Raw genomic sequence first — 12538 nt, 5'->3', positions numbered from 1 at the left:
GGGTGTGCCTTGAGCAGTTAAAGACAGAGCCTTATGGAGCAGTTCAGCCGTATCACACACAGTGTAAAGCTTGGTGTTAGCGTCCAGCATGCGACTGTTTTGTTTGCAAAAAGAACCCCACACACAGGTCGTCCTCTTTTTCACTTTGTGTGTTTTGTGCGTGTAAATCTCGGAGGGTTAGTTAAACTTGTAAGCAAGGATGTCAGTTAATCTTAAAAAACAGTTGACATGAAACACAAACTGTACAGGGGACACATCATGCTCAATTTAGCGCGCTCTGCTTTGCGTTTTCATCTTTTGTAACTTCTCTCTGGCAGTCGAATGTTTCCAGCAAGCAAATGTTAAGAGTTCCTCATGCTCCCTCTACAGTGAAGCAACCGCATGGCACAGGAGCCGCGGGGATCGTCTCGTAGGCAGCATCTGCAGCAAAACCCCGCTGCCACCTCTCGTTTTGTGTCCTGGGCTCCGTCGAGAGCGTGAGTGAAAACTCTTCTAGCCCCAAAGCTCCTCATGCTGTACGAAACCCACCCGGCTTTTTGCTCTAAAGTCATTTTCCTGCCCGGGAAGGAGGAAAAGGGAAAGGATGAAGGAGCCTTTCCAGGGGCTGGTTGCTCTGCGCTGCAATCCTGGCAGAAGCAGCAGCAAATCTGCGAGGGTTTAATGGCAATTCATGAGTCTGTTTGCTCACTACAAGCACAAGAGCTAAAGGGACATGTGACAGAAAGCATTTGCTCCATTAAGGCACCTGAAATTGCTATAGAGTCCAATTTGGAGAGGAACACTCTATGTTTAGGTGCAAGCTGGACGGGCAGATGTCAAACAAGCCGCCTTGTCACCATTGTCCCTAACAGGGCTTCACTCACGGACCCGACAGCCAAAACCTGCGTCACGCAGCCAGATCTGAGCGGGCCGTTGCTTCAGAGTACAGGGAGCCAGCAAGCAAACACACAGATATATCCATCGACACATGTATATACACTTATAGAACACGTACACCTGTGAATGACCAAAGACAGCTCGTAACAGAGGCAATAAGGATGCGCTTTCAGCCCTCCCTACCCAGCAAAACCAGGATGGGGACTGGTGGGGGGCACTGGTGGATGTGAACAGGGTCCAGCTATGGGTTGGGAAGGGCTCCCAGGTCGCCTTTCACTGGGAAAAGCAATTTTATTCAGCCACAGCTGAGACCAACCTCTTGCCAGATCCTAAGATATGAGACCACTGGGCAAACGCCCTTCAGCAGAAACCACCTTCTTGTGTCTCCTGCCTGCGAGATGGAGCCCTCTGTGGCTACACCACTGAGAGGACGCTCCTCAGAGGACACTGGTTTGCTATGGGGACCGTTCCCAGGCCAGAGCTCCATCTACATCCCTGCCCACTGAGCGTGAACAAGCCGACCCTTGTGCAGAGCAGAACTGATGAAAACCCTCGCACAGGACGACTCCCTCACCGCCCTGGAAGGCGGGAGGTACGCGGGACCAACCCCAGCCTGGATGCTTCGGCATGGACAGAAGAGAAGGGAGGGCAACCACGTGCAAATAAGAAAGTCAACGGGCTGGGAGTGGCTGGTGGCCACGAGACACGCGACACAGCAAAACCTTTGTCACCCGCTGTGTCCGCGCAGCCGCAGGACTGAGCAGGAACCAGTACCTTGTGCTCTGTCTCCTGAGCCAGTTGGCTCTGGAGTTGCTGAAGCTGCTCCGTGGAGTCATTGCACAGCACCTGGTAGGTGTCCTTGAGCGCAGCGATCTGAGCAGAAATCTGCTCCTTCTCCGGGTGGGAAAGCCTGCAAGGGGAAGGGAGATCTCTCAGCACGAAGCAGCTCCTAGCTCTGCGGAATTAACTTGTTCTTCTAGGGAAGGAAAAGGACAAATCCACCACAAGTCCCGTCTTCCCACTGCCCCACTTCTTGCCCAGCTCAGCTAAAACCAACAAGGGTACTGGGCTCAATAAAGGCTGACCTGCATCATAACAATCAAATCCCCAAATATACAGGGCTGGATCATGCCTACATGGGATTAATATTGTCCAAACAGCATAAATGGGTTGCATATTTCACAGCTCTCCTTGCAGATAAGAAGACAACTATTACGTGCAGCTCATAATTGTTTTTAACAGGAATTGGGCCCTGAATCCCAGGGACACCAAACCCCCAGCTCTAAGGGGGTTTTCCCCACTGCTGTCCCTGCCTGTCCCCTCGTCCAGCCACACTCACTTGTGGCTGTGTTTTGCCAGGAAGATCTGTGAAGTTTTGATGGCCTCAGAGACCTGCTCCTTCTTTGCAGCCAGCTCATCATTCAGGGTCTGTCAAAAAGAAAGAACGAAAGAAAGAAGCTTAAACCAGCTGTGGGAGAAGAACAGCAGTTAAAGAAACTGATGGCTGCCCCCAGTTTACCTGTTGCTCCGAGATGGATTTCTCGATGTCACCCAGCTCTCTGCTCCCAGCGGCTGCCGTCCTGCCCTGCACGCTCTGCTTCAAGCCCAGGGCCCAGCCCAGCAGCTCCTTCACCTTGTCCACGTGCTCCTGCTTCTCCTCCTCCACAACTTTCTGCAAACAGAGGAGAGAGGAAGGTTCACCATGTCAAAGGGGTCCCAGATTTCCAAAGGCAGAGAGGGAGACTCAGGCTGGACATGAGGATTAAATTGTTGGTCCTGAGGGTGGTGAGAGCCTGGCCCAGGTTGGCCAGAGAGGTGGTGGATGAACCATCCCTGGAGACATCCCAGGCCAGGCTGGACGGGGCTCTGAGCAACCTGAGCTGGTGAAGATGTCCCTGCTCATGGCAGGGGGGCACTGGGGGACATTTCAAATGTCCTTTCAACCCAAATTATTCTGTGATTCTATTTAACCTCAACGTGGAGCATCCTTGGGGTGTTAGGAAACGAGCCAGCACATTTTGAACAGAGTTCGGTTCCGAACAACACCCTTACCTCCTCCTCCTCCAGCCGCCGGAGAGCATCGCTGATGTACTTCACGTGCTGCGTGGTTAACGTCACCAGAGCTGTATAGCGAGTCCGCAAATCCATGAACTGCGAAGGGAGAGAGGGAGAAACGAGGCCCGTCAGTCACAACCAGCGGATCCACAGCGATGTACTTTATGGTGCACAACACGGATGCACCATCTCTTGCTTGGGCAGCCCCCCAGCACCTCGCAGACCCCGTACGGCATCAATGAAACACAGCGAGTGCAACGGGGAGGGTTGTGGCCATGCACAGCATGCTGCACAACACCGGAGCGAAGGGGACACTGGGGTTGGTGCTCGACTCTGACAAAAAAGGGCTGGCGGGATCTTTAATGTCCACACAGAGCAGACAGGACCTCGGGTCCCTAAAGGTCTCATCCCAAAGATCCACAGACACTGAGGCCGCATGGCGCTCTGGTTATTTACCTCGCAAGGCCGAAGGGCTGAGCCGACCCCGCTGGATTTGCCCAGGGGTTCCCAGGAGGCTGGGTATGTTATACCTGGTGCTTAGAGCACAAAGCCATCCTCTCCGGCTAGCAGGGAAAAGCAGCGAGGGTGGAAGCTTTATTTACGCAAGCGAGTTCAGCAGAAAGGAGCTCATTCTGCAGCAGTTGCTCGGCGCTTTGCTCGGTGTCGAAGAACCCCCCGTGCAGTTTCTCCCTGGCGGGGCCGGGCGGGCGGCTCCTACCTCCTGCGTGATGGCATCCGAGGACGAGAGCATCCGCCGGCGCTTCATGGGAGACTTCTGCTGCGACTCCACGAACGCCCTGTACGTCATGAGCTGCAACTCATAGTCCTGCAAACGCAAGCAGGGGTGGAGAGACATGGAGCGTGTGAGACACGAACTCTGCCGGGGCTGGTTCTGCCCAGCCAGCCTGATGCAGGCGCAGGAGGGGACATGTACCTTGACGGCAGCCGAGTATTGCTGGGAGAATTTCTGACACTGGTCCAGTTTGGCTTGATTTTTCTCAATTTCTGCAGCCAAAGCCTTCAGCAAAAATCAAAATAAAAATAGTTGTTAGGCAGCAGGCTGAATTTCAGACCCCATCCCTCTCCTTCCAAGTCTTTATCCTCTTCAATTTTTTATGCGAGGCCTTGTCTACCTCAAGCTAACTAAGAGCTTCTTTACTTCCCAGACCCCCAGCTCAGGCCTGCGGCCTCTCCCCCTCTGTTTCATGTTTTCAAGCTCACAGATGGAAAGATTTTAGTAAAAGAAGCGACAGGGTCACAGCAGCATCTGCACTGCCAGGACATAATTTACCGTCTGCTGGCTCAGCTGCTCCGACAGCACCCGGCTGTCCTCCGCCTGCCCGGGCTTCATCAGCTCCTGCTGGACCGTGATCTCCTCAATCCACTGGATCAGGGCGCTGTGGCACTGCCGGTAATCGCTCAGCACCTCCTGGATGCTCTCCAGCTCCGCGTGGCTGTGAGAAGAACCAAGACAAATAAGAGGAGGGCGAAATGCCACTGTAGGAAATAGGGATTATCCCAGCCAGCAGTGGGAATCCCATCTGGAAGAACATCCCTGCGAAAAAGCCTGATCCAAGCTCTCAGCTGAAGCATAATGATGGAATAACAGGTTGGGAGGGACCACAAGGATCATCTGGTCCAACCTTTCTTGTGGTGCGTTAGGAAGACATGAAAGCAAAGCTGCGAGAGGAGGCGGGAGGTTTCTCACCGGGTCTCGATCTGGGCACAGACGCGCTGCCAGCGGTCCCACAGCTGGCTGCCCTTCTCCTGGTAGCGCTCCAGGTCGATGCTGCGCTCCTGCCTCAGCCGGAACAGCTGCTCTCCCACCGTCTTCGCCTTGGCCAACTCCTCCTCCAGCGTGGAGAAGACGGAGCTCTTGTCCTTCACCTCCCCGAGCCATTGCTGCAAAACCAACAAGAGACAGCACCGGCTCAACGTCCCGGAAAGCAAAAGGCACGTTGAGTCAGTGATGCTGTCCTGCCCAGAGCTGCCAAGCCTGAGAAGGGGTTTATCTTTCCTCTCTCCTCCACCTGCTGACGATGGGAGGTGCAAAACAGAGCGGACCGTGTTCACCGATTGGAGCAAGTCAGATTGGTTCAGCTCCTGTCCTGCAGCAACAGGACATAAAGCTGCCAAGATGCTGATGTGCCCTACAACAGCGAGCACAAACCGCAGCAGCTCCTTTACCTTTACAAAGCAATAAGGGATGACATAAGCAGCACAAAATCCTCCTGGCAGTAGAGAAAGGGAAGGACCACACTTGCCAAACGCCAAAATGCTGGCTGGTTTCTGCCTCGGGAAGGGAACAGCACCCACCTGTAACGCTGCTCGGTGAGACTGAATAGCTGGCAGGTCGGCGGGGACGGCCTCCTCTTGGCTCAGCTTCACCTCGTAGCCTTTGACCAGAGACTCTGCTCCTTGGGTGTTACGGATAATAATATCAACAGTCTTCAACCTGGCAAGTCAAGCAGAGGCAGCACAATGACACCCAGAGTTTCACAGAGATCCCCTCGATCGCGAGAGGGATGGAGCTCAGCGCAAGGTGTGGCAGAGGGGCAGATGAAATGTCTCAGGTAGAATCAGGCAGATATAGAAAGGTATTTGGGAAGAGAGGCACGTCTTGACTCACTTGTCCAGGTAGATGGAAGACAGCCCGTACATCTGGTCCATCTTGTTCACCACCAAGTCGAGTTCCGAGCGCAAGTGGGGCGTGCTGGAGCCCGTGGGCGCCTTGTCCAGGAAGCTGTAGCATCTCTCGGAAATGAACCGCAGGTCCGACTGCAGGCGCTGCAGATCCTCCTGCATGCGCTACAGGACGGAGGGAAGAACGTGAAAGGAGAGCCCAAGCAGGCAGAGAAAAAGCAGGATTGCCCTTGGCAAAGGATGGAATGAAGCAGGGAGCCCACCTGGAGAGAGTCCCTGCCGCCTTCTGTGCAGCAAGTCCCCTCAAACCCCACAGTCACACACCCATCATAGCCCAGGGCAGCTAAAGCTATTTTCGGCACATGCTAAAAACCAACGGCCACCACCTCCACGCATCCCAGCAGCAGGACTGACCTCCTGCTCCACAATGCGGACGGTGTTTTCCTGGATAGTGTCACCATCTGCTCGGGTGCTGCTCGGGCTCTGGATCCGGCTCACCAGCCTCTGCTCGCACTCCTCCAGGCGCAGACGAATGTTCTTCAGCTCGGAGAGATACGTCCTGGCAACGGTCTCGTCCTTGTCTTCTGCAAGACACAAACCAAAAGAGCAGCTCAAACAACCTGGCTGGTGTCTGACCCTGGAGCTGAGCGCAGCATCGCGCTGACACCGAGACACCGGGGGCTCCGCTCAGACGGAAAGTAATTTAATCACATCATCTCGTTCAAACGCAGCTGAGAATGAGCCCAGCCACAGGGCACCTCGCACGACAAAGTCCTTGAAGTGAGACTCACGGTGCTGCTGTATCACACGTGTCACCACCACGTCTATTTTCTTAAAGATTAAATGCAGGAAGAACTCCTTGCTCAGAATGAATCCTAACGACTAAATCCTCCAGCAATATTAGGGCAAGAGGACTCAGCGGATAAGCTGAAGCTGCAAAGCCAAGCCATCTCTGCAGGAACATTGCTGGACAAAGACCAAACACTTGAATGGATGGAGAAATAAGGAGAACAGCTGCTCACACCATCAACTAGCTCATCAACCATCTCATAAATCCTGTGCTTATGAGTCCCCACAGCTCCTGGTGAACGCATCAGCCCTCTGAAGCTCACCGTTCTCCATGGACTCCAGCAGCTGCCGGATGTATTCCTTGGACGACTCCACTTCCTCCTCCAGCCGCAGCCGGTCCGACACCGAGAAGAGCTCCGAGTCCCGGCTGTCCTGCACGAAGTCCTCGTAGTGCGTCTGCAGGCTCTTCAGCGCTTGCTGGCACTCGCCTTGCGCCAAGGATCTGAGCTGCGAGTGGAAAAGCGGCACGTTAACCCCCGGGAACAAGTTCCTACGCTTCACCCGGAGCCATCCTGCCCGGCTTCATCGCCTTCCTCGGTCAAGTGAGTCTTTTCTTGTTAGAATAGCAATGGCAAACTCCTCCGTCTCAGCCTCACGCCTTGCTCACTCCCTAGGAAATGCTAAGTCCACAATCTCTTATGCCTTAACAACAGCAAACTCCTGATGATGCTTTATTAGGAAAAACTGCAATAATTTTGAAAAGAACCCCCCAGCTCAGGTCTTCCTGCTGTCCAAGGTGTAAAGACCCTTGAACTTGTCCAACCTCGCAGTCTCTGCTCTTCCTTTTAACCCTTCCCTTCTTCCTCAGCTGCACGAAGAAGCTCAGAGGATGAGCAACGCAGCCCTGAAGCCAGGCAGGGAAACTCCTACTGTACCTTCTCCATGCTGAAGCTTTGCACCAGGGCGAGGTCCTTCCGCAGGTAGTTCCAGGAGATGAGGCTCTTGGTGTTCATGTGGAGCTGGTGCCAGAGAGTCATCACCTTCTGGTACAATTGCTCCACCCTGCATGGGAAAGGAGCAGATCTGTCAGCCCTGGATCAACCTAGCGCACTCATACAACCATTTGTGTTGGAAAAGCCCTTCAAGATCATCAAATTCAACCATTAACCCACCCCTGGCAATATCCCATGTCCTGAGAACCCCATCTCTGTCTGTCCAGCCCTCCAGGGCTGGTGACTCCAGCACTGCCCTGGGCAGCCTGTTCCAATGCCCCACAGCCCTTTGGGGAAGAAATTGTTCCCCACATCCAACCTCAACCTCCCCTGGCGCAACTTGAGGCCGTTTCCTCTGCTCCTGGCGCTTGTTCCTGGGGAGCGGAGCCCGACCCCCCTGGCTCCAAGCTCCTTTCAGGCAGTTCAGAGATCAGAAGGTCTCCCCTCAGCTCCTGTTCTCCAGCTGAACCCCCCAGGTCCCTCAGCTGCTCCATCACACTTGTGCTCCAGCTCCTCACCAGCTCCGTTCCCTCCACTCAACTCGCTCCAGCACCTCAAGGGCTTTCAACCCCCTCCTGTTCCTCCCCCCCAGTTTCTCTCCCCCTCCCACCCCAGATCTGTCCCCTCCTGTGTCACCAGCCCCTCCCCACCTCCCGGCCACTGTGCCCCGGGGACTCCCCCCACCGTGAGTCACCTGTTGGCCATCTCAATGGCCTCCTTGTTGGGCGGGGGGATGAGGAAGCACACGGAGGGCACCATGGCCTCGTTCCCCGTGGGGCTGATCACCTTCCACTTGGTTCTCTGGGAATTGTCCTCCAGCACGCACTCGTCGTTCCTGCAGATGGTGATCTGCACCAACACCACCCGCCCCGTCAGAAACCGGCATCAGGGCTGCCCACGCCTGCCCTGCCTGCCAGCTCTCCTCCAAATAGTGTTATATAGACATTTTTTAACGAAGCAAAAGCCTGGTACAGTGCCAGGCAGCGCAGCACGCTCACGTCTGGAGAGGAAGGGACAAGGAGTTAACTGTGCTGATCTGGTTGAGGCTGCTGAAGCCTGTCCTCAGGAAAAAGGACTTTAGCTCATGTGCAGAATAAATCTGAGACATGGAAATCTGCTCCGGGAACACCAGCCGCGCTATTTCCCTCCTCCTGTCTTCCCACTCCCTGCTTCCCAGCGACAGACGCCACGGAGCTCGTCCCACACCACCATGGGGGTTTCTCCTCCACCTCGTCCCTGCCTTCCCCTCCCAAGCGCTCCCAGCGCTCACCTCGATCTGCCGATAGTCACAAACGGCCTTGATGGGGATCGTGCTCTTCACAAGGTGCTCCGGGTTCCTGGGCCGGAGCTGCACGATGGTTTTGGAGCGTCCCACCAGGCTGGCGACAGAGCTCTTGGACTGGATGAGCTGCTCCTTCTCGTCCTGGCAGAGAGGAGGAGGAAGGACGGGTTGCTGGAGCCAGGGGAGAGGAGGCGTCTCCCGGGCATCTCGGCACCCCCACCCCAACGCTGCCCTGCTGGGGTCTCAAGGGTTGAACAAACACAGCAGGAAGATCCTGCTGCCCTAACGGGATGGGATGAGGGGGCAGGAGATGGGATGGGAGGGAGAAAGGATGGTGGGTCAGGATGGGACCTCTCCGCTACCGCTCCCACTGCCCTGCAAAGCCGCATGCACACGCCTCTGGCTCTTGTGCTGCTTGGACAAGAAAGTATTTTATTTCAAAAGGAAAAAGAAAAGAGAACACAGCATACAGCAAAATTAAAGTCCCAGGAGGTGTAAGGGGCCAAGAGCAGGACAAGCTCCAGCCCAAAGCTGGGGACGTTTAGCTGCCTGGAGGAGAGACCCCAGAAGCATGTTCCCTTTTCTACAGCAAAGGATGACAGATGTGTAAACCAACAGCTGGAATGGCGATACGATGAGTTATGCGGATAAAACACCTTGGGAGAAGGGGCTTGTGGTGGAGTGATTGCACAGGTCTCTGCGTTTGGGGAGAAATGTGCCGGTTGGAGGAAGCTGCAGCATAATAAAGTCCCTGCTAGGTTTGGTGATGGGACAACCCAGGGGACTGGTGACAAAGCTTCCCTGGAACAGCTTCCGGCACCAATGGGGACGTGTGCACATCACAACACCGGCAGCTCGTGTGATTAGTGGCAGCTCAGCTCGTTCTGGCTGCGAAAGGTTAAAAAAGATCCCAGAAAAATGTTCTCCCTCATGCTTGGTACTCTTGGGGTTGGTTAGTGTGCTAACGATGGAGGGTAATTTAATGGTTAAAAAAAAGAAAAATAAAAGAATAAATGATTAAACTACCTGTGCCTGTCCCAGGGAGCATGATTGGAAGAAATACAACTTTAACTTATTAGGTAAGAAAGAGTAATACAGCTGAGCTCAGGGCAGCTGCCCAGTGCTGCGATTGTGGCTGCTCTCAAGCTTCTCCCACCCCAGACGCTCCTGCCAGACCCTGGTGCTGCCAACATGGACCCCGGGACTCGGGCTGGCCGCTCCGTGTCCTGGTGACACCGGAGGACAGACCAGGACAACCCCCAGACAATGACAGAGGATGGGAGCTGCCCCGAGAGGAGATGGTGAGCCCTGACCCAGCTGATGCCCCCGTCACCAACACCCAGTGAGGTGTCCCAGCCCTACTGGGGACACGATGGATGTCACTGAGCACTAAGAGCAAAGCCAAAGCAGCACCTCGCCTCCACACACTCAAGTGTCACCTCCTGGCACCTCCACCAGTGGCTCAGCGGTCAACCCCCAGCCCAAATCCTCCCCCGCCCGAAGTTTCAAACACCATCTGACGTGTTGCTCCCCGGGTTTTGTTTTTATGCTGTTTTCGATATTTTAGTCTTTTTTCCAGGCCAATTTGGACAAGAAGATCACAGCACGATCGCCCCTTGTCTGCTCTCTGCCATGCCGCAGCTAAGCCATGCCACGTGTTTGGAGATCAGCGCTGCCGAGTCCCTGTCCCCACACACAGCCGGGGTCCCCCCCCTCGACACAGCATGATGGATTAACAGGGGATTTGGTCTGGATAAAGCACAGGCATTTCTCCGCATCCCTTGCAAGCACCAGCTCCAAAGCAGAACCAGGAGCACCCTGCGGGCTCTGCGTGATGAACACAACCAGCTCCATGCAGAGCGGATGGCACGATGGGCACCGATGGGGAAAAACAGTTCGCGTGTCAAACTATGGGTTTGCACAGAGAGCATGCACCCCCTGCTCTTCACCCCGAGGACACAGAGAGATGCTGGATGGTGTCTCTAAATAAAAGTGACCCATCGGCTGCTGTAACAACGGAGATCTAGGTCACACACACAACCTACAGCCCACAGCCACCTACAAACACATGTGGCAGCTCCAAGGCAAAGCAGAACATTGACCTCGATGGGGAAACAAAACCACGTTACATGAAACCGCAGTGTCGTGGAAATAAAACGAGCCCAGTTGTCGCTGGGAAGCAAGAGGTGCCCGAGGTAATGCCGCTGGACCGGAGCAAGAAGGCCCAGGGTGGCCGGAATGCCGGAGCACCCACCATGGAGTCCTGCAGCAGGTCCTCCAGCCTCGTCAGGCTCGTGTTGTGGTCGCAAGAATACTTCCTTTTGATGGAGTCCTGCAGGTTGCGCAGGTAGGTCTCCGACTCCCGGGCGTCGCTGAAGAACTGCAAAGATAAAGAGGGTCATGGAAACCTCCACAAAAGGCCACCGAGCAGCCAGCAGCACTGCGGGCAGGGGACAATCACCCCCACATTGCAACCAGCAGCTCACAAGGTTATTCTGGCTTGGAGCTGTGAAAGCAGGACTTTGAGGAGACCTTATTGTGCCCTTTCTGTAATTAAAAGGGGCCGATCAGAAAGATGGGGACAGGCATTTGAGCAGGGCCTGTTGCAACAGGACAAGGGGTGATGGTTTTAAACTAAAGGAGGGAGATTCAGGCTGGACATGAGGAGGAATTGTTGCCCTGAGGGTGGTGAGAGCCTGGCCCAGGTTGGGCAGAGAGGCGGTGGGTGAACCATCCCTGGAGACATCCCAGGCCAGGCTGGACGGGGCTCTGAGCACCCTGAGCTGGTGAAGATGTCCCTGCTCATGGCAGGGGGGCACTGGGGGACATTTGAAGGTCCCTTCAACCCAAAATATTCTATGATCCCACATGGATAGCCAGAATTAGGTGGAAGTTGATCCCTTTTGCCCCAATGAGACAACCCAGAGAGCAGCTAAGGAGAAGGAGACGAGTCATGAGAAACCAGCCCCCATGAGCACCACAAACCCCTCCTTCCCTCTCCCTCAAAGGGAACAGCAGCATTTGAATCTCATGCAACAAGATGCGGTGGATGGAGAGCAGGGAAATCGGGGCTGCCCCTCCCCAGGTACCTGGAAATAGGCAGCGTTCTCCTTCACGTGCTGTTCCACGCACAGACAGAGCTGCTTGATCCACTGCCACTGCGTCTGCACAGCAGCGCTGTACGCCTGAGAAACACACGCACCAAACGGTAACGAGTAACGAGCATTTACCGGCCGGGAGGGTCACGGGAAGGACACGGCTACAGCCGGTGGGATGGACAGAATGGGCAAGATCTGGCTGCAACCAGGAGGGTTCGGACACAGGCACAGAGAGCAGGAACACAGGAACAGGGCTGCAGCACACACACGTCTGTTCTCTCCCCAGGGAGAAACACGTCCCCACAGCCCTTTGCTTCACCACCGCGGTTTTCCCCCACGCCTGGATAACTCCAAGTGAGCTGAGGCTGTTCCCTGCATCATCTTGCTTTAGAAACGGCTCATGCTCTGTAGAAGCATATTTGAGCTTTAATGTGAGCTGAGGATTATTTAGGAACGGCCTCGAGCTTCTCACTGCACTCCCCAGAATAAAACACTGCACCGACGTTCTGCTACCACCATAAAACGCTGTACCAGCTCTGGCTGCCCATAAGGGTGGGACAGAGAGTTTCCCAGTCCCAGGTGAGATGATTTGCCACCAGCTGATTCTCAGGACTCGTCCTGGCACCCACTCACCTCCACGGTTTGCTTGGCCGGGTGGTTCTCCAGGGCCAGCAGCTCGGCCGTGTCCTGCAGGGAGCGGAAGATGTCCTGCTTCTCCTCCAGCTCCGCCGTCAGCTCCTGTGGGAAGGACCAAAGCAAAGTCCAAATCTCGGCTACGTGGAGCAGCCTCACTCAGAGCATGT

General features: G+C 55.0%; 1 protein-coding gene across 19 annotated transcripts in view; it reads right to left on the bottom strand.

Moving 5' to 3' along the window:
* Positions 1–12538, bottom strand: part of MACF1 (microtubule actin crosslinking factor 1) — a 137471-nt gene that overhangs the window by 76727 nt on the left and 48206 nt on the right. For all 19 annotated transcript variants that reach the window (XM_065041680.1, XM_065041673.1, XM_065041670.1 and 16 more), the window contains 18 exons: positions 12369–12473; positions 11727–11822; positions 10892–11017; positions 8626–8778; positions 8050–8204; positions 7299–7425; positions 6687–6870; positions 5989–6158; positions 5561–5739; positions 5248–5386; positions 4640–4833; positions 4223–4385; positions 3866–3949; positions 3650–3757; positions 2929–3027; positions 2396–2548; positions 2216–2304; positions 1651–1786 (listed from right to left, as the gene is read on the bottom strand). In XM_065041680.1, the coding sequence (XP_064897752.1) occupies positions 1651–1786; positions 2216–2304; positions 2396–2548; positions 2929–3027; positions 3650–3757; positions 3866–3949; positions 4223–4385; positions 4640–4833; positions 5248–5386; positions 5561–5739; positions 5989–6158; positions 6687–6870; positions 7299–7425; positions 8050–8204; positions 8626–8778; positions 10892–11017; positions 11727–11822; positions 12369–12473 (2460 nt within the window). The remainder of the gene's footprint in view (positions 1–1650; positions 1787–2215; positions 2305–2395; positions 2549–2928; positions 3028–3649; positions 3758–3865; positions 3950–4222; positions 4386–4639; positions 4834–5247; positions 5387–5560; positions 5740–5988; positions 6159–6686; positions 6871–7298; positions 7426–8049; positions 8205–8625; positions 8779–10891; positions 11018–11726; positions 11823–12368; positions 12474–12538) is intronic.

The sequence above is a fragment of the Columba livia genome, chromosome 26 (genome assembly GCF_036013475.1).
Source record: "Columba livia isolate bColLiv1 breed racing homer chromosome 26, bColLiv1.pat.W.v2, whole genome shotgun sequence".
Lineage (NCBI taxonomy): Eukaryota > Metazoa > Chordata > Aves > Columbiformes > Columbidae > Columba > Columba livia.
This window is presented reverse-complemented; position numbering and strand designations above follow the sequence as displayed.